This window comes from Trachemys scripta, chromosome 8, assembly GCF_013100865.1.
Source record: "Trachemys scripta elegans isolate TJP31775 chromosome 8, CAS_Tse_1.0, whole genome shotgun sequence".
Classification (NCBI taxonomy): domain Eukaryota; kingdom Metazoa; phylum Chordata; order Testudines; family Emydidae; genus Trachemys; species Trachemys scripta.
In genome coordinates this window covers 84340526-84362443 of record NC_048305.1, presented here as the reverse complement: position 1 = coordinate 84362443, position 21918 = coordinate 84340526, and the positions used below count along the sequence as shown (strand labels likewise).

General features: G+C 38.5%; 1 protein-coding gene across 7 annotated transcripts in view; it reads left to right on the top strand.

The window, feature by feature from the left end:
• The window catches only part of MIGA1 (mitoguardin 1), a 49634-nt gene that overhangs the window by 3948 nt on the left and 23768 nt on the right, over window positions 1–21918 (top strand). For 6 of the 7 annotated variants that reach the window (XM_034778034.1, XM_034778030.1, XM_034778033.1 and 3 more), the window contains exons 3-7: window positions 5650–5827; window positions 6382–6518; window positions 8159–8282; window positions 9319–9455; window positions 10243–10366. In XM_034778034.1, the coding sequence (XP_034633925.1) occupies window positions 5650–5827; window positions 6382–6518; window positions 8159–8282; window positions 9319–9455; window positions 10243–10366 (700 nt within the window). Of the gene's footprint in view, window positions 1–5649; window positions 5828–6381; window positions 6519–8158; window positions 8283–9318; window positions 9456–10242; window positions 10367–21918 lie in introns of those variants that run through there. The other variant, XM_034778037.1, reaches the window with a different exon arrangement.

Genomic DNA, 21918 nt, shown 5'->3' with positions numbered 1-21918 from the left:
GGAGAGAATGAATCATAGAATATCACGGTTGGAAGGGACTTTGGGAGGTCGTCTAGTCCAACCTCCTGGCCAATCCCAGATTTTTGCCCCGATCCCTAAATGGCCCCCTCAGGGATTGAACTCACAACCCTTGGTTTAGCAGGCCAATGCTCAAACCACTGAGCTATCCCTTCTGGATGTCTGAGCCAGAGGCGAGGGAACCCACAGCTGGGCTCTCGGGGAAGAGGGTGTACGTATCTGGGCTGGGGTCCCCCACAGCTGGGCCCTGGGAGGGAGAAGGTGTGGGTGTCTGACTTTGCAGCTGGACTCTGTGGTGGAGGGAGTGCAGGTGTCTGGGGTGGGACGCGGCTGGCCTCTTGGGGAGGAAGGTGCAGGTGTCTGGGCAGGGGGGCCCTATGGCTGGACTCTCAGGGTGGGGGGGAGAAGGTATGGGTGTCAGATCCTGTGGCTGGGCTCGGGGGGGGGGGGGGGTGCAAGTGTCTGAATGGGGCCCGGTGGCTGGCTTCTGGGGGAAGAGGGTGCAAGTGTCTGCGCCAGGAGGGCCCTGCAGCTGAGCTCTGGTGAGGAGGGGGTGCGGGTGTCTGGGCTGGGGCCATGGCTGGGCTCTGCAGGGATGGGGTGTAGGTGTCTGGCCCCGCAGCTAGATTCTGGGGGGAAGGGGCAGAGAAACAGGGTTGTCGTATGGATTTCTTTAACTCTCTACTCCTGGGGAGAATCTTTTTGTTGTTGTTGTTGTCTGTATTGTTGCAGAGGTAGTTGCTAATAGGTATTTTGAAGTAAATTACCAAAATAATTGAAACTGGCATAATTATATAGTGTTATTTTGACACACAAAATTTGCAGAATTTTAAAATATTGTGCACAGAATTTTTAATTGTTTGGCACAGAATTCCCTTTTAGGGTATTATGGCTGAAGAAAAGGCCATGTGTCCTGTTGCCCTACTATGTAGAAAAAGATGGAATGCTAATAGTCTGTAAAATAAATAAATAAATAAAATCGGATCCAGAACTTGTTCTCCATTTAATCCATACAGCAACATTGACAGGAAATCAAAACTTGATCTACAGTCAGGACCGTCTACAGATGTTTCTAAAAAGTAAATACTGTGATTCATATTTAATTTCAATGTATAAAACCAGTGGCTTCATTAAATACATTATGTATTGAAATACAACTATAAACATTTTTATGGTGTATAACTTTGCATACTTGTTAGTACCCAAAATAAGATTATCCGGTATTTTTCTTGTTTTACTATAAATAATGAGAATAGTCACTGCTGAAATACACTCATTCTTTCTCCTGTAAAATCAACTCAGATCTCAACTCACTGAGTTCGCTGGTCTCACCCTGTGTTGCTGCAATGTTGTAACCAAGCTAATGCACGCTATAAATATTGTGTCCAACTCTGGGATTAATTTTATATCCTAAGGCTCTCCCTTATGTCTGTTCAATTGTTTGCCATCATATATGCATGCACAATTGCATGAAAAATAAATCTGAGAATATCTAATGAATTTTTTTTAAACCTGAATCATATGTAATTCATTATTATAAATAATTGCAACTAGATTTTGATTTAAATACCTGTGTGTATTCTTAAATATTCTGTTGATATTTGCTCACTGTAATCTTGTTTTGCAGTGCAGATGGGTTTTTAATGCTTTTCTCTTTGGATTAGTTCTGACAGTATTTATTAGGGCTGTCAAGCGATTGAAAAACTAATCGTGATTAATCGCACTGTTAAATAATAAAATACTACTTATATAAATATTTTTGGATGTTTTACACATTTTCAAATACATTGATTTCAATTACAACACAGAATACAAAGTGTACAGTGCTCACTTTATATTTTTTATAAATATTTGCACAGTACAAATAAGAGTATTTTTCAATTCACCTAATACAAGTACTATAGTGCAATCTCCTTCTCATGAAAATTGAACTTACAAATGTAGAATTATGTACAAAAAATAACTGCATTCAAAAATAAAACAATGTAAAACTTCAGAACCTACAATTCCCTCAGTCCTACTGCTTGTTCAGCCCATCGCTCAGACAAACAAGATTGTTTACGTTTGCAGGAGATAATGCTGCCTGCTTCTTATTTACAATGTCACCTGAAAGTGAGAACAAGTATTTGCATGGTACTGTTGTAGCCAGCAAGATATTTACATGCCAGATGCTCTAAAAATTCAGATGTCCCTTCATTCTTCAACCACCATTGCAGAGGACATGCGTCCATGCTGCTGATGTGTTCTGCTCAATAACGATCCAAAGCAGCGCAGATCAACGCTTGTTCATTTTCATCATCTGAGTCAGATGCCACCAGTAGACGGTTGATTTTCTTTTTTGGTGGTTTGGGTTTCCGCATCAGTGTGTTGCTCTTTTAAGACTTCTGAAAGCATGCGCCACACCCCATCCTGATCAGATTTTGGAAGGCACTTCAGATTCTTAAATCTTGGGTTGAGTACTGTAGCTAACTTTAGAAATCTCACAGTGGTACCTTCTTTGCATTTCGTCAAATCAGCAGTGAAAATGTTCTTAAAACGAGCAACATGTGCTGGGTCATCATCCGAGACTGTTATAACATGAAATACCTGGCAGAATGCAGGTAAAACCATAGACCAGGAGACATACATGAAGGGACATACGAATATTTAGCATATCTGGCGTGTAAATACCTTGCAATGCCGGCTACAAAAGTGCCATGCGAACATCTGTTCTCACTTTCAGGTAACATTATAAATAAACGGGCAGCATTATCTCCCATAAATGTAAACAAACTTGTCTGTCTGAGCAATTGGCTGAAAAGCAGTAGGACTGAGGGAATTGTAGGTTCTGAAGTTTTACATTGTTTTATTTTTGAGTGGACTTGCAGGCTCTAAAGTTTTACATTGTTTTGTTTTTGAGTGCAGTTATGTAACAACAAAAATCTACATTTGACGTTGCGCTTTCATGACAAAGAGATTGCACTATGGTACTTGTATGAGGTGAATTGAAAAATACTATTTCTTTTATCATTTTTACATTGCAAATATTTGTAATAAAAATAGCAAGTGAGTACTGTACACTTTTGTATTCTGTGTTGTAATTGAAATCAATACATTTGAAAATGTAGAAAAACATCCAAAATATTTAATAAATTTCTATTGGTATTCTGTTGTTTAACAGCATGATTAAAACTGTAATTAATCGTGATTAATTTTTTTAATCATGTGACTTAACTGCAACTAATCAACAGCCCTAGTATTTACATAAACTTGTGTTTTCAATCTTGGACTTGAAACTATATCTACAGCTCTGGCCAAGATACACTGTGAGGGTGGGGATGAGGGGGCAGAGGTGGCTCTAGACCACTTTCCAGTTGTCTTACCCTGGGATTGGCTAAAGGCTGGCCTTGCCTGCAGTGTAATTTGCAACTTTAGGGCTTCTTTAAATTACACCTGGCTAATTATAGCTCCAAGCAATCTACAGCTGAGGATTGGCAGATGGCGGAGATGCTCAAATTCCCCTATTCTGAGGGAGGGGCATGCTGTAAAACCACTATGCCCACCCTCTGTGGGAGCCCCAAAGTGCTGGGTTTCTGTGTTCTGCTCTCCACCACCAAAACAGCATAAATCCACTACTTATGATCTGGCCCCTTATTTTCCATTTAAATAATTTTTTTCTTTACTTTCCTGAACTATTTGCCACTTCAGATTTTCAAAGTTTTGTTAATATTTTTAATTCCAGTTGTTGCATATTTAGACTGCTTCTCATTGGTATCTGAACATTACTGTTTATCACATTATATAGAGAGTGATTCATGGAAGAAATTGATAGAAGTTAGAGACTTAGATGCAGTCTAAGGCTATTATATTTAATCACCTAGTTTATTTCTCTGCCAATGCAGAGTTGTGCTTTATTGTGCATTTATAATGTCGGGTTTTCTTTAAAATTTAATGTTAAAATTTCAAATGGAAGTGGCCTATATCCAGACAAAAATGTAGACGTAAAATATCACTCTGATAGCCAAATACATGTGTTTCAAACTAAAAAAAGGAATAAATTATGTTTCATAAATCGTGGAAAGAGGAGGGATGCAGATCCAAAAAACATTAGTCCAGTGAGGACTTTGCTGTTCCTCCATGTTTTTTTTGTTTGTTTGTTTGTTTTTAAAGCTGTTAGGTAAATAATTTGGAAAGTAGCTATGGTATCTTTGACAGTCACTGAAATTTAAAAATGCTTACGTGAAAGTTTCAGTGTCAATTCCTTAGGTAGCCAGTAAAATTGTAATAATGCTTTAAAAAGATCCCAACTCTAGGGTTATATCTTTAGTGAAGATTTCACTCAGGTGGCTGGCACCCAGGATTGCCTACCTCTGGTGTCAGAAGCCACACTGCAAAGCCATAACTGAGTTACTGTGTCTTCACTGGTGCTGCACTCACTACTCCTGGGGAATTCTGCACCAAAAAATTAAAAATTCTGCCTATTTTATTTGTCAAAATAACACAATATAATCTCTCTGGTTTCAATTACTTCAGTAATTTATTTAAACTACAATACAATGGATGGAGAATGAGAGTGGGGAACATTGGAGGAAATGCCCAGCCCCCCTTGCCTAATAGTAATGTAGCTAGGTTTGACCCTTTATTTCTAGTTATTAGTCAACAAATATATGCAACCTTATGCTCAGTATTGCATCGTAGGCAACTGAAGGGCAAGTGAGGGCTGGGGAAATCAAACTCACAATTTATATTGACTATTGACCATCTTCAGAGAGGTCAGAAGCAAACAGTTAATGGAGCACATTTTTTTCAGTCCAAAAATTTAGACCAGTTCTAATCACTGAAACACCATAAGCATTTATAAAACCATACTGTCCTTTTTACACCAGACTGGCAATGTAAAGGAGCCTTACAACTTTTACCCCTGTTTTATACTCCTGGGGGAATTCACAAAGACAATGGGAACAATTCACTAAGCAGGCGGGCTGCTACATTCTGCTCTGACTGAGGGGACAGAGCCTGCCCCACACCTACCTTCTCAGAAACATGCTGAAGCCCTGCTCCTCCATGCCAAGTGTGCCGCAATAGAGAGCGAGAGGGGCAGTGACGCCCCCCCGCCAACAATGATTTATGTCTCTACTGGGTGCCCAAACCAACCTGCCTGCACTGCCGGAGAAGGGCGCGTGGCCACTCTTGTGCCTTCCCTTTGCTTCTGTGTCAGAAGTCATTTTTCTGCAGGAAGCAAGTAAATCTGCGGGAGGCATGAATTCTGTGTATGCGGAGGGATGCAGAATTCCGCCAGGAGTAACTCACCCATGTGTGTCATTAAGTCATCTGGGGCATATCCCATAATTCGTTGTGCAGCAGTAAGCTGAGCGGCTCTGATTCTTTCCCAGTGAATTGTGGAAGACCTTGACTATCCTGGGCATGCAGGGGGAATTGTGGGAAGGCATTGAAGGACTGTCAGCACACACGTGATTTAGATTGTCTTTATTGCAAAGCGGGTGGGTTACCTCCAGGCAGCTTTGGTTGAAAGTGCCACCGTTCTCAGATTAAAGGGTTTTGTGTGTGGACAGGAGAAGGAATTAGGGGCCATGCCTGAATCAGAGCTTGTGTTAAATCTGCAATGATGACATACTCATGATTTCATTTCAGGTAAAACTTTCCCCTGGGTTGAAGAAGCTGTTTGTAGTAACAGCAGTAAGTGCAGTTTCTGTAATTTTTCTGGCCCATCATTTTAAAAGAAAACGTGGAAAGAAAAACACAAAAGTGTCAGCATGGGAGCCAGGCCATCTTGTATTAGAATGTACTAAAACAGCTGCATCAGAAAAAGGTACATGAGAGAACCAAAGAAGCCTTTTTTCTTCTCTTAAATAAACCTTTAAATACTATGTAATCAAACTCAAGACAGATTTTTCTTTAATTTTGGAAATAAGGAAACTGTGTGTAATTCTAATGTATTTAAAGAAAATAACAAAATAGACAAGAATAACAACAAAAATTAGAACACTATAATAACTCAGGCAGGCATTGCTCTGAAAGCTAATGTTTTAATTATAATCTCTGAAAATAAAATCTCTTTTAATCAAAAGCTTTTTGAGAGCTAAATAGTTACTGCTAAGTTTCCAACAGTTCTGAAGATAGCTTGAATATTGATAGAAGTATTTTTGATATCTTTTAAGAGCAAATAGTTTTAATATTATGCTCATTCTTGCAGGTATTTTGATACTTTTATATGTAAACATCAAATTCGGAAGATAAGATTAATGGTTCAAGTTCTCATGAGACATAGTGAATAATTAGATAAAATTCAGAGCTGGACACCTGCTGATATAATGAATGTTTCTGGTTGCAGAAGCTTTTAAAATTAGTCTCTCTGTTTATTAGGTTCCAGTTGTTCCAGTAGCAGACAAAACTTGACTCTTTCTTTGAGTTCAGCCAAAGAAAAAGGATCTCAGTCTTGTATTTATGCAAATGGAGGACTTTTCAGTAAATATTCTGGTTCAGTACAAAGTTTGGCCTCGGTAAGTATTAGCTGTTCTTAAGGATCTGTTATACAGTAAACAGAATAAACTGCTGAACTTTAATTTTCACTGCCTATCGTGAATGCACACAATGATTCTCTTGAGCTGAAAATGTCTGGCTGTATGGGCTGCACAGCCTCAGAAGGCTAGAGATGCTGGGTGCACAGTAGAAAGACCCAGGCGTGGTGAAGGTTAGCTAATCTTCTACGTAGGAGTGAGCTAAGTTCCACATGAGAACAGCTTTGAAGGTGGAGGAGGAGCTCTCATAAATCCTCTGTTTACTGTGTATATCTCCCTCTGGACATGTCTTTTACTTTTTTGTGCTAGCACAGCTCAGAGGAGGTCAAACCTGGTGTTGGGTAGCTCGGAGCAGTGGGAAGAGGACTTGTTCTTCTTTGAGTGCTGATCTCTATGGGTATTCGCAGTGGGTGTGGGTGCTCCTGGGACCAGAAATTCTTTAATAGCAATGTCATAAAAGGTCATGCAGACTGACCACCTCTCCAATTCCTTTTCTGCTGCTTGGGATCTGGGATTCACTGGGATGGAAACTCCTGTGTCCGTTTTCTTCAGCATTCTGTTGTTTGAATCCGTAAATATTGTAATTAGTTTTTAGTGTTAGTCAGTTGGGAATCGGGGGTGGGAATTCCCCATCCTTTGTTTCCCCCATGATTTTGGGCATCTATTATGACCAAAGATCCAGGCATTAAGCCTTGCCTGGCCTACCCCTGGGTCCTTGCTTTGAGCAACCCATGAGAGAGCAGCCTGTAGTGCCTTCAGGGAAGCTCATGTCCCCTCGAAGTGCAGCATCTGCTGCACTTTCCCTTTGTGTACCAGGCAATCTCGTGAATTCAGGATCCAGGGATAATTTATGGAGCTCTCCACGAGGCCCTGTTTGGATCCTGCTCCCTCCCGCTACCCTTCGACCTATCTGGAGCCATCAGGTGGCACTCTTATCTAGTACTAGTGGTTTGGAGTCCTCCTCCAAGTACAGGAACTCCAGAAGCAGAAATACAAGCAAAACAAAGGCAAGAGGCCCCTCAAGAAGAGTGACAAATCCCTGCATGAAGCTTCAAAAAATAGATCTGCCTTTCCCCTTCCTCCAGCACCGCTCAAGATTCCATGCCCTAGAACAAGTGTACCTGGAGATCACATTTCTTCTAGGTGGTAAAGAAAGATCAGAGTGGAATTTTTTTCACTGTATAGCAGTAGTACCTAGTGAACCTAGTGTAAAATATCCAATAAAACACGAGGCTAGAGATCAAGATTTATTTTTTAAACTTGGTTTTTCATATGGTTTTTCAATCAGTCAAACTTAGTTTGGAAAACTAACCATTACAGATTGCTGATTATATTCTTGTTGTAGTAATGGATTATTGCTGATTAATTTTTGTCATGCATTTGAATTTCCTAGTGAGACTGAGTATTAACACTTCTATTATATCATTTTTAATACTTGAGTGTGGTGTCATGAAAAGCAATTAACATTACTCTTGGCCTGAAAAGAGCCAATACTTTGTTATGCTTTTTGAAATGTAATCTGTTACAGTAACTAGTTATTATAAGGGCTATGTAGTGTACTGCACCAGGAAATAATTATTATTAAAGTACCCTTTGTTTAACAAAGCACCTCACTTTTTTAGGTCCAAAGTGTCACCTCCTCTCACAGTTGTGCTTGTGCCAATTCCAGTTCCTGGGACAAAGCAGATGAAGATATTAAACTTGTAAATATTCCAGTGACCACACCTGAAAACTTATACTTGATGGGTAGGTTATAATAATATGTGGTATGCTGCAGTACTGTGTTTTTGCTAGCCACTTTCAGATGCTTTAAAATTTGAACAGATTACCAGTGACTCCTTCATAATATTTTCATGATATGCTTCCAAGGCCTCCTAAAAGCTTGGTCTTTTTACTTATGCTAGACAAAGTATCTCCTATAGACAGATATCCATGAATTCTTATTTTACCAAAAGCCAATAAATTAGGTTTATAGAAACTAATTAATTGGAATTAAGATAGGCACTGAGATTTTTAATTAGAGCTGTGTGAATAACATTTGTTTGGTCCACTGGCAATTCTGAAAAAATCTTAATAAATAAATGATTTGGGGTCGAACTGAAAACAAAATTATTTGACAAATCAAAAAGTCAAGAGATTTTGTTTTGGGTTGAATGAAATTATATGAAATGTTCCAATTTTTGACAATTTGTAAAGGTTTTCGACTAACTTTTGATAACATTGAAAGAAATTTCAAACCAAAAAGTAGTTTTGAAATGAAAAATTAAAACTTTGCTTTTCAACATTTAGAATTTTGTTGTTGTTGTTGATATAGTTTGGCAAAAACAACGTACATTCATGAAATGTTTCAGCATCAAAAAAATCTGTATTTTTATTTTTTTTGGCTGAAAAAAGTTCAGCCAAAAATTTTCACCCAGCATTTTAATTTTAATTAATTTAGAAAGGGAAATCTTTCCCAGATATGACATGCATTTATTTTAAAAGATGAAGTAGACAATATATGTTTGTTACATTAACAGATTGGTAGTTAATATAAAATTCTGTAAGTAGGAGAGAGATTTTTACTGAACTCCTATGTGCTTTGTTTTAATCATAAATTACCTCTTGTAATGAACTTAATTAAATTACTAGCAATTCCAACATTATTTCCTTAAAACAACATTTCCACGTGTACTATAATTTATCTTATTTTTTGCGTGTGGTTAGTTGTGGACAGTGAAATGTCCGGAGGATTGCAGAGGATTTCTGTTGATGTAATGGAAGTGTTCATGATCTCCTGTAGGTATGGAGCTTTTTGAAGAGGCACTACGTCGATGGGAGCAGGCACTGACTTTCCGTAGCAGACAGGCTGAAGATGAAGCAAATTGTAGTTCCATCAAACTAGGAGCAGGAGATGCCATTGCAGAAGAGAGTGTAGAAGTGAGTATTATATACACTATAGTATATAGTTGTAGCATAGCCAAATGTCTGAAAATATTTGAGTAACAGAGCTCAGCTTCTACTGCAGCTGCTGAGACTTCTTCTGAATATCTGCAGTTGGAGGACTTTCTCTTTTTTTCCTCCACCTCACCCTTTTGCCCCAGCATTAGCCTGTTTTAAGGCATACAGACAGTTGTTGCTCCATTAGCATTCCTCCTGGAAGATATTATCAAACCACCACACAATCAGAGGTGTATTGGCATTCCCTGAACCAGTTCTCTGCAGCACACCCATTGGTCATTTCCTCCCTAAGCGTAAAGAAAAACTCTGTGAGATGGGATAGGGGCTCAGTACAAACGGCTCCTGGGAGGGAGGACTAATTGGTGAACATGCACAATATAATACAATTAAACTTTGTTCCCCTTGCCCATAAAACTCTGTCCTAAAATGCCTGATAGTAAAGTAATCTCAATCACCATGGTGTTCATCATCACTAGTGCAGTAAATATCAGGAATGATAATTTCATTCAGTTTACAAAGATTTTTTTTTTTAAATGCTGGTTTTATTTTACTTATGCCTAATAAGGTGCATCTGTACCCAGTAGGGCAAGAATTTTAGATGCCTGAGCTCTTTGACAATGTCTGTTGAACTTTTTTACTTTTTGCATAGTTAATGGGGTACTGTGAACTCTTTGAAGACTTAATAGTTTTAGTGTTTTAAAAAGAAGTAGTTTAGAAAGAAACGTGATTTTCTGTTGAGTACAGTATAATTTAATTCTGCTTGCAGGATATCATTAGTGCTGAATTCATTCATAAGCTTGAATCCTTGCTTCAAAGAGCTTATCGTCTTCAGGAGGAGTTTGAGGCAACCCTTGGGGCATCTGATCCTTCTTCCCTAGCTAATGATATTGGTGAGTTCTTCTATCTTTATATTTTTATCATTCTTAACATGATCATCCAGACGGTTAAAAAAAAAAAAAAAAAAAAAACCAAAGACCCAATAAACAGAAATATACTGAACAGTAAATGGACCATCTACACTACAGAATTCAATTTTTATCCCATTATCTGGCTTTGTATAATTACATGTCATTTGGTTCAATCTCCAAACTTTACCCATCTTTATAAATGGGCTCAGGAAGAGTATTTTTCTGGTATATTTATATTACTCAATGTTCCAGGATTTCTGAACCCCAAAATATATTATAATATTTGTAGAATAAGAATATATGGACCTTAAAGTTTATGAGTCTATTTAAATTGGCTAGGTAAGATGATACTTATAATGGGTTGATATGGGTTCTTTGAACTTTGTGAACTGCTAACAATAATTCCTGAAATTTTATTTAGAACTTGGGAGAGTGCAAGGATTGCAAGAAAATAATCATGGCATAGACCTACAAAAAATGAAAGAGATGAAATTTTGTAATTATCCACAAACACATCTGTCCTGTATCCCTAATAAATTCCATAAAATTGTCTTATGGATTACCTCCCCTTCCATTTGTGATCACATAACACCCCTGTGGTAACTACAAGAACTGGAGCAATATTAGGAGTGTTTCTATTTTAGCTGCCTTTTTTTTTTTTTTTTTTTTTTTAAGGGAGAAAGTTAATCCCACACTCTTGCTCATCACTTTACCTGTCCTGTTCCCTTTCTTTCCTGCACATGAATTAGTGTTAATTTCAAAAATTATCAGACACGAAAAAAAAATTTAAATAAAAGATTCAGGGGGGTTAACTCCCCTGCCCACTTCCAGTGTGTGTCCAACACCTACAACAGCATTGCAAACATTTTTAAGGTTCCATCATCTCTTCTCCTTCCCAGGCTTAATGTTGGAGCAAAGAAGATGGGAGGACAGGAAAGCAGATAGCAGACTGACCCGTTTTTCACAAGTAGGGGAGGAGTTAGCAGAAAAAGCATAGCAGCTCTGCTGTTGCTCTCCCTCCCTGTGAAAAAGGTACTGACTGCTGCTTCTTTCCCCTCTTTTCCCAAAATTTTGTGTCCGCTCCTGAGGGGAAGAACTCTGCTGCCTCCTGTAGTAGCCATGATTGGGTGCTCTTCCCCAGAAGGTAGGAAAGGCTATAAAAATTCAGTTTAGGCTTCAAATTGGCATACAGTCTCCTGGATGGGGTCCATGGGAGGAGGGGGGGTGAGAGAGAGAGAGATAATTACACACGCAAAAACTAGGTTAAAAGAACATTATTAAGGTTGCAAAATCCAACACTCATAACCTTAATTCTGCCATTTCCTAATTTATCTTTGGAACCTTAATTTGGCCCTGTTTTGGATATGCACTGTGATAAATCTTTAATTACATGAGCTCATATTATATTTTTCCACAAGTCCCCTGCCTCATTCAGTACACAGAATGGATGGTGCTCAATGAGCAGCTATTTGGTATTTTGTGTTACTTGCATAGTTCAGTGTGTGGCCCCAGAATTTATTTAGTCCCATTATTCAAACCCTGTTCTAAAGGCAGTATTATTAATTTCCTCATGGGCTTTTCTATGGTTCTCATCGCTAATATCCGAGTGCTTCACAAATACTAATTAATCTTCACAATACCCCTATGAGGTGAGAGGATAGTATTATCCCCGTATTATGGATGGAGCTTTGAGGTACAGAGGTTATGGTCAGAAGTATCCACTAATGTTGGGTGCCCAATTTGAGATACTTCAAGAGTACTTAGGGTTGTAAAGCACTTTATATATTTAGGCCTGGCTTCCATAGACTTCAGTTGCAGCTGCAAGAGCCCAGTGTTTCTGCAAATTAGACCCCAGCATCTCAAGTCAGACACTCAGAAAATGAAGAACATATAATTAGTGAAAAGCTTGTGAAAAGTTTGTGACATGCCTAGCGTCATGTAGGAACTCTGTGCCAAGGGCAAGGATAGAATCCATTTCTCCAGGGCAGCATTAAACTGTCTTAAGTATGAGACTGTCCTTTTTCTTCCTTCAGTCCCCTGCCTCATTCACTATACACCTTCCAATTTCTGTAACAAATGAAGCAGGAGTCTCACAGAGCAGCCTCAGCCCTGATTTATCCCCGAGGCACGTCCGTCCTGTGCACTGAATGAGGCAGAGGCCCCGTGGAGGAAAAAGTAGTATGTGATCATATAATGAAAAACTATATCCTAATGCAAGTGCACAAGAGGTCGAAACTGAGGTTGCACAGGCAACCTAAATTCTGGCATTTCCTAACATTTGAGTGTTTGACTTTGCAGCCTTAACATAATTTTTTTGCGTGTGTGCAGTTTCCTAGGCTTTCTAAAAAGCCAACTGACAAAAACTATTTTGTCACGTGGCAGGGTGGATCCTTTAGAACCAACATAGAGACCTCTGCCACTTGAGCTGGTAGAGCAACTAAGAGCACTAGGGTGACCAGACAGCAAGTGTGAAAAATGGGGACGGGACTGGGGGGTAATAGGAGCCTGTATAAGAAAAAGACCCAAAAATCGGGACTGTCCCTATAAAATCGGGACATCTGGTCACCCTAAAGAGCATTAATAGGCTATTATCCTTGGATAGACTAGTATTAGATGGGAATGAGAAAGAGCCTTTGCCAGAGGACTTTTCACAGATGTTTGCTGACAAAGGAATGATGAGACTCAGGAAATTTTAGGTTCCATTCGAGGTTCTGAAGGGGAATGTGCTGTACTAGGCACGGAGTCTTCTGCCCTGTCCCTTCCAACCTGTCTTATTGCCATTCTCTTCACCAAGCCATTTCACTTTGGGCTCCTTAGGCTTCTTGTCTCAGTGTCATCCCATCTTCCCTCTTGCCCCTTTCTCATTTCCCGTTCTCCATCGGATCATAGTCCCTGTTTTGATCCCTGGGCTCCTAGTCAAATCAGGTTTCCTATTCTCTTTGCCCAGCCAGTTATCAGTTCTTTGCCTGTATCCTGGCTCCTCCTGATGTCTCCCCTCACCCTAGTAGTTCCCACCCAGTCCCAGTCTCCCCCTACCCAGGTCCCAGTCTAATGCCCAACCAGTCCTACCCCCCTTTCCTTTCCCCTTCTCTTCCCTCCTCCCTCCAAAAAAACCCTGTCTCTTCTCCCCTTTGCATTTGAATCAGGCAGCTTCCTCTCTCCTTCCTGGGCATCAGCTAGGGGGCACAAAAAGTAGAGGAAATGCTGTCCCCCTGTTCTCAGGACCCAGTCCTGGCCCAGGCCACAGCAGCTCAGAGCTGCCATTGCAGGGAAAATCCTGCCCAGCCGTGAGCTGAAGCATGCCAGTGTGGATGGAACCTTAGGAGATTTTCTCTGTCAACCCTATTAAGTTTGATCATGTGTGAACTGTAGTTATTTCAAAGGCTTATAACTTTGCCAAATTTGGGGGGGGATTTTCACAGCGATGGACAAAGATATGTCCCTGACTCAAAGGCCTCCTGATCTAAAATGGGTAATTGCCAATTACTTAATGCAAAACAAATCTTGTATTTGTTAGCTTTAACTTTGAACATCGCCAGGGGGCAGTACTTTTCATCTGTTAACCCTGCTGATATTCTATAACCACTAAATATAGCTCTTAGTAACATGGGAGTTTAAATTTAGGTCAAAGTTAGCTTTCTGGCATGTTTTTTTACACCTGTTACCGTAACTCATAAAGCAGAAAGGGGTGTGGATGTTACATTTCGAGGCCTGAAATCAGTCATATAAATTTCCTTTGGCACAAGGTTCCCATGCATATCAGCTGTTGTGTCAGTTTACTTGTAACTTCTTCTTTCCTTCAAACTCAAGTTTTAAACATTGATTACAAAGTAGTAATTTTCTAAGGGCTGAGTTAATATGGTATCTTTTAATCTGTTTAATTATAGTTGTGATTAAACACATTTAAAAGACTTCATTTCTAAGACAGACTTTTTAAAAATTGATGTTCCATTGTTTGTGTCAAATTTATTAATTGTTTACTAAGTGTCTGTTCCAAGTAACTGTATTTTTTTCAAATGTTCATTCTGTAGCTCCCTTGAGGAGAGTTTGTCAGTTTAATATGATTGTCAAAAGAATGTCAATTTATTATGAATTTTATTTATGCTGGGAAAACAACCAATAAAGCATTTTGATAGGTAGTGCCGGCTAGCTATGTTGTTGCTATGATTTTTTTGTTGGTATCTTAAATTCATGGTCTGAACAGCCAGTTTTAACTTGAGAAGAATGTTTCAGTCTCTCCAGTCAAACTAAAAAATATTGTTTCAGAAAAGTTATGGCATTTCTTGTGGAGTAACCTGACAGGATTTATTGTGGCAAATATTTTTGTTCAAGATTTTCTTTACATATAGAAGACAAAATCATTATCTGATGTAACTTATTTTGATGTTGGATATGGCTAGTCACTATACCGTATAGTCTGATATTTAAAGATATTAAATAGAATGACATGATGATTGGATCCAATTTTCTCAAGTTAATTTTTGTTGTAGCTTTTTGGGGAAGGATCAGGGAGGGGTAGAACAGAATGGAGAAGGTTGGAGACTGACAGACACTAATTCCTGTCTTCTCCCTTGTCAGGGAATCTGACCTCAATAAACCTCGTGAGAGAAATCTATGGGTGCACTTAACTTCCACTTGGTTTTATACTTGCAACCTTACTATAAAAATTGTCCCAAGCCAGGACAAAGGGCCTGATCTGCCTATCATAGAGGTCAGTGGGAGTCAGATCAGACCTTAAATGCACAATCTTCCTGTAAAGTGTTATGAATGTGATGTGTGAATCTTCCCTGATGTGAATGTATAATACGGAACCTTGTATGGAATGATTTAAACCAGCAGTTCTCAAACTGTGGGTTGGGACCCCTAAGTGGGTCGCAACCCCATTTTAATGGGGACACCAGGGCTGGCAAAAAAAACTTGCTGGGGTTGAAGTCCGAGCCCCACTCCTCAGGGCCGAATCCTGAGGGCATCAGTCCAGGGTGGCGGGGCTCAGGTTTCAGGCCCCCCACCTGGGGCTGAAACCCTTGGGATTCTGCTTTGGCTCCCTGCCCTAGGTGGTGGGGCTTTTTGGCTTTGGCCCCCATGCGGGGCAGTGAGGCTCGGGAAGGCTTAGGTTTCAGTTCCCCATCCTGGGGTCGTGTAGTAATTTTTCTTGTCAGAAGGGGGTCGCGATGCAATGAAGTTTGAGAACCTGTGATTTAAACTATTCATGGTTAGTAACCTTTTCTGATTCTTACCATTACTACTTAGCAGCAGTAGCCATTACATTGTAATTTATGTAAATAATTTTACCTTTTTTATCTATTTTTCCTGTATGTTTTTGTATAGGGGAAAAAGATTTTACAAATTGTACATATTTTCTCATAATCCTTCAGTGCTTCATATATTGTTGGTGCTTTTAGAATCTATTTGTCAAAAGAATTAAATCTAAATAGTAGGGCTGTCAATCGCAGTTAACTCAAGCAATTAACTCAAAACAAATTAATTAAATTAAAAAAATCACTATCACAGTTTTAATTGCACTGTTAAACAATAATAGACTACCAATTTAAATTTATTATAAATATTTTTGGATGCTTTCTACATTTTCAAATATATTGATTTCAGTTACAACATAGAATACCAGGTGCACAGTGCACACTTAATATTATTATTGATTACAAATATTAGACTGTAAAAAAGAGAAACAAAAGAAATAGTATTTTTCAGTTCACCTCAGGCAAATATTGTAGTGCAATCTCTTTATCATAAAAGTGCAATTTACAGTTGTACAAGTCCACTCAGTCCTATTTCTTGTTCAGCCAATCACTAAAACAAACAAGCTTGTTTACATTTACGGGAGATAATGCTGCTGCTTTTTATTTACAATGTCACCTGAAAGTGAGAACAGGTGTTCACATGGCACTGCTGTAGCTTGCGTTACAAGGTATTTATGTTCCAGGTATGCTAAACCCTTGTATGCCACTTCATGCTTCGGCCACCATTCCAGAGGACATGCTTCCATGTTGATGGCACTCGTTTTCTTTTTTAAAAAGCATTATTAAATTTGTGACACAATTCTCCCCCAAGGAGTTCAATGTCTCCTGCTCTGTGGTTTTAGCCACATTCTGACATATATGTTGTGTAATGGGAGTCTTGGATGACGACCCAGCATATGTTGTTCAATTTAAGAACACTTTTCTTGCAGATTTGACAAAACGCAAAGAAGGTACCAATGTGAGATTTCTAAAGATAGCTACATCATCCTCTTTACAAAGACATAATGATCTCAAAAAAGCTATTACTTCTAAAATAGTAATATATATAGTTGAGCTTGCTTAAATGTTTCCATTCTAAAGGGCTTCTTTCTTTACTTATAACTTTCTCAAACTTTCACTTTTCAGGCTTTTCTAATCTCTGCTCGGGGCGAATTTGTCATTCTGGAAAGTCAGAATAAAAACATGTTATGTTAAGAACAAAGACAACAGAGGGGGTAAAAGCTGTCATTATATATATATATAATTTATTTATTATAGGCGCAAAATATTTAGCTATTTATTGCGTGTGAGAAGAAAGCTGAAATGCAGCACAAATTGTTTGTAGTTCGGATATGTCTATTTCAGTCGTCTGGGATTAATCCATTTTGATTTGATCAGATTGCAAGTTATTTAATGTACTTTTTGCCTGTGCATTCATTTGTTTAATAAGTTAAATAAAAATTTCACAACATTGTTGTAGCCCTGTATGCTTGCTTAATTAAGATGACAGGAATTTTTGCTGGGGCAAAAAAAATTTTAACCCTGTCATTCAGTGCACAAGTGTAGATGGAATGAAGTAGGGTGCTAGAGAAAGAACCCTCCTTCGTTCAATACATGTGTTGGAGAGGCTTGCCTCACTCCCTATTATTCTTGTGAGAAAGTGCAATGCATTCAGGCCCCAATTCAGCAAACTACTTGAGCATGTTTAAGTCACGTGTCTTAAAGTTAACCATGAGCTTTGCTGAATTAGATTCTTAAAGTACATGCTCCATGAAATCAGACTTTGCAGACGGTATAAACATAATATATTTTTCAGAACTGAATACGTGCTTAAAATAGATTTGTTTGCCAAGTGATGTAATCTACCCTCTTGGTTATGATGGACAGTGTATCTTTCGTTAAATTGGAAATAAACCAAATATATTCCCTTGGCCCTCACTACTTACTTCAGGAAGCCTGTATGCCACTGTGATATAAGATTTAGCAGTGGCAAAGGGTTTTTGCAAACGCTTCTCTCCTTATTTTAAAATATTGCTAGCATATTGCTGGCTGGAGCCCATGCCTCAATGAGTGAGCATATTCTGTGGGGCTGTGCTCTTGTAGTCTCCAGAAATGAGTTAAAAATTCTTGGATGTTAATCTACCTCTCTTCCTTTTTCAAAAGATAAAAATCCCAGGACATTCTGTTTTAAAAAAGCTTTCAAAGTACTGAGTAGTTACTAGCAGGTTCTCGTCATTACTATGCCTCTATGTTACTGATTTCCCCTCCTTGTCTGCTTATCTACCTGGGGCAGCACAGCAGAGCTCCAGGAAGGTGGTAGAGAGCTGCTTAACACAGGAACAATAGGTGGTCCAGATTAATACCCGGATTCAGTAAGGTACTTATGCAAGTGCATAACTTTAATCATGAGAATAGTCCCATTACATGCTTAGTACCTTGCCTTAGGGATGAGAAGACCTTTGAACTTCAAGCCTGGTGAGAAGGATTCACTACCTAAAATCTCGGGCCTCCCTTGTGGGAGAGTGAGACTGGGAACTGGAGGAGGATGGGAGTTAACCCTAGGGGGGAAATTAAGTTTCTCTGAGAGGAAGCCCTGTAATTAATCTTCCTCCCTCTTCCCCTCCAAAACTACTTTTTTAGTGAGCTCTGTATCTGAATACATTAATTAACGTGCTATCAGACTGAATTTGAGTGGACAGATCACTTCATAATTGCTGAGAAACAGTTCTGCACAAAAGTAGAGGAGGGACTGGATTCCAAAGCCTGTTTTTAAATATGAAAAGAACAGCTAAGAAAAGGCAGTGACATCTGAATCAGACGATTATGTAATATCTGGAAGTTATCATGGCACTCTGTGTTATAAAATTCCCAATTGACAGCCTAGATTTTTTTGAAAAGTATTCCTGGAATCCAAAGTAGAGTTTGCTGTGGCCAAAATAGATTTGATGATTTCTAGGCTACAGGAAAACAGAATGCAGAGAAGGAAGGAAGAAACAAGAATAAGCTATGTTGACAATCTATTTGAATTAACTGTGAAGGAATTAGACAAACACAGATGCCAAATCTCTGCTTTATTTAATCAAATCAAATTTAAGTATAGAAGCCAAATGATACATGAATTATTAGGCTTCAAAACAAATGGGATGGCCAAAAGCCAGTCAAATTCTTCAGTAGATGTACTGGAATTTTTGGATTGGGATTTAAGAACATTAGTCTAAAATCAGACAGGACCCACTGATTGTTGGCTTCAGGGCCTAGCAGAGGAAAAAAGCAGCATATGGACATTGTCTACCTACATAAATGTTTTAAATGTGACTTAAAGCTTGTGAAGGGAACAGGATCTTTTATGAAATAAAAACATGCTGGCAATTTGAAAGCAGGACTAAGAATTCACTCACTGGTATTGGGAGGCAATAACTAAGAAGTTATTTTATGATGTACTTCCTCTTGGAGTGCAAGAATATGTCGGACAGCAACTAATTTAGAGGTTTAGTATAGCTTAATTTGGGTTTACCAGTGTTAAATTCCAAATTTGATTGTGTGATGACAGAGTAGCAAAGTGGAATGTTAATGGCACTAAACAAACAAACGCAAAGCATTTACCGTGTTGCCTGAGCTCAACAAATGAGTAAGATGCTGTTATTCCAAGAACTATTCCTGTTTGTAATATGTTTTAATAGCTCCACTACTCACTCTTTCATACATTTAAAATTGTGCAGGAGGCAAAGGAAAGGTATAAATGTCTAAATTCTGCCATTGAGCTTCTTCACAGAAGTTCAGCATGATTAACTTCAAGACAGCATAGTACAAAGAATTTTTATTATTCAGAGATTATGGCACTGAACACATACAAGACTAACTTTTGGACATTAATTTACTATGCAAACATAAGAGAAAATATCACAAATATTGGTTACACATAAGTATACCATAAGAGCAAGAAGTCTTATTGAGAGTCATTGGTAGAATCTTATAACGTGCAGGTGTGAACAAACAAATGTAATTTTCAAAACAATCGAAGGAAAAGTGAGACCCTAAAAGGCCTCATTGTGTATGGACCACAAATTACCAATTTCAATAAAACTTGTTATATAGGTCAAGCAGAGTTAATCAGTAACAGATAAAGAAAAGGTACAAGATCATATTTAATCTATGTGGGAGTGTGATCAGGTTCGTTTACTGAATATGGTTCTCTGAATAATCAAGGAGATGGGCCAAACTATTGTGGTGGTTTGGTCTTATTTTGAGGTTTTAGTTTTAGGTTAAATATTTAAATAACCTAAAAGAAATACTGCTATTTTATCTTTATTTGTAGATATTGGTAATTTGTCCAAGGAGCTAAAATGTAATTACACGTCAATTTAAAATATCAAACATAAGATTTTTTTTTTTTTAAGCTTTAAACCATGAAGAATGTAGCTGTATTTGGTAACTGGTGTGACAGCCAGGTTGAGCGAACTGTCAAGGGGGCAAGATTTGAGTCTCTTGCCCTTCTTTTGTGCTAACAACTGGAACTTTGTCAACTAAATGGGCTATTTGTGAGGAGGATATAACTTGGAGACTAGTGATTTTCTCTGAGGACTCTGGTGGGCTGCAAAGGGATGCTGTGCTGGTGATGAATGTACTCTTAGAGAAATAAAATTTAGATAATACATGCAGATAATAGTGGTTACTTAAAATAATCCCATTGGCAACTCTGCTAAATCCTTGTTTGTTTTTGATTATTGTTACATGGCTTCATCTTCAGGGGATATCTACTGAAGATTCACAAACTTTTTCTCTCAGGCAAATATGACTTTTGAAGTGAAGTTGACCAGTTTATAGGTGAATCTTGGCAATTTTAACTTGAATGCACCAATAGCCAGTTCCTACTTGACAGGACTGATTAATTTTTTCCAAACATTTACTTAACACCTTGATTAAAACTCCCCGGAGCTGTGTTTGAATCATGATTGTTGACAAAGGTAAATGAAGTTAAAGCTAGCTTTGGGATTTTTTTGGGCTCCTAAGTGACATTGGATGCCCAAAGAGCTATGGTAATAACGACCATTTAATTTGTGACTGGCTAGAATGCTGTGCCCCATTCTGTTGAAATTGGATCTTGTTACAGTAATCGCTAAGTAGTCTCCAAGGTGCCACAAGGACTCCTCGTTGTTTTTGCTGATACAGACTAACATGGCTACCACTCTGAAAGTAATCCATTTGTGACTTCAAGGTTTGATTATTGCAGCTCATTTCTAGGTGTGAAGCTACACATGAGAAAGTTGACTGATACAAAAGAGCAGCCAGTCTGTTTAGCCACATACTTCACTGTGAGTGCATCAGCTCCAATCTCTCTACTCACCTCCCACTCTCTGCACTGGCTTCCCATTGAATAAAGTCCATTATAAGGTTTCTGTCTGGATCTTCAGAGTCATCCAAGGGATTGGCTATAGTTACTTATCAGCTCCCCATCCCACCTCCTGTAACTTATCACTGCAACTATATTCCATTGGAACTATGAAACTGAGAAGCCAAGAGGACTAAATTATGAGTTCAAGTCACAGAACTTTCAGCAAGAGACTTAAACTATGCAACTTGACACTACAGATGATAGCAACAAGCCTCGTGGCATTCAGAACTAAATACAAAGCTGTGTCTCTCTGACCTGCAGAAAGCTCTTTATGCACTAATACATACACAAAAATAACATCCCCAAACACCTTATGAACCATTCTTCCCCATTTCTTATACAGAGTGGGGGCTGAGAAAAGATGTTTATATTTTTAAATACTTTGCAGTCTCATTATGGGACCTGTTACCCATCTGGATGTTGAGAGGACTCTGTTAATTGGAGCCGGAGCTACCCATGAAGAGTCCAGGCCCCTTCTCTTTTGAGAGTATGATGTGTCAGTGTTCCAGTGCATGGAAGTGCTCACGCTGTTACAGGGCCATATAAGTACATAGACATAAGGCAGATTCTACAATAACTTGTAACCATTAAAGCTTTTTAAAACACTTTTTTTCCAAATTGACAAATGTTTGCAAAATCCCACATGAAACGAAGCATGGATTTATAAACTCAGGCCATGTTCCATTTCTTTAGAATTTTCAATAGCCTTTATTCTAGTTTTAAGTCAACTTTAAATTTCAGAGCACTTTGACAAGAAGATCAATATGCTTTTATAGTCATTACTTTTGTCATCAGAATATCTGCTAATTCTACATCATCCTCTTTACAAAGACATGATCTCAAAAAAGCTATTGCTTCTAAAATAGTAATATGTTGGAAGCATATAAACTAACTAGCATTACTTT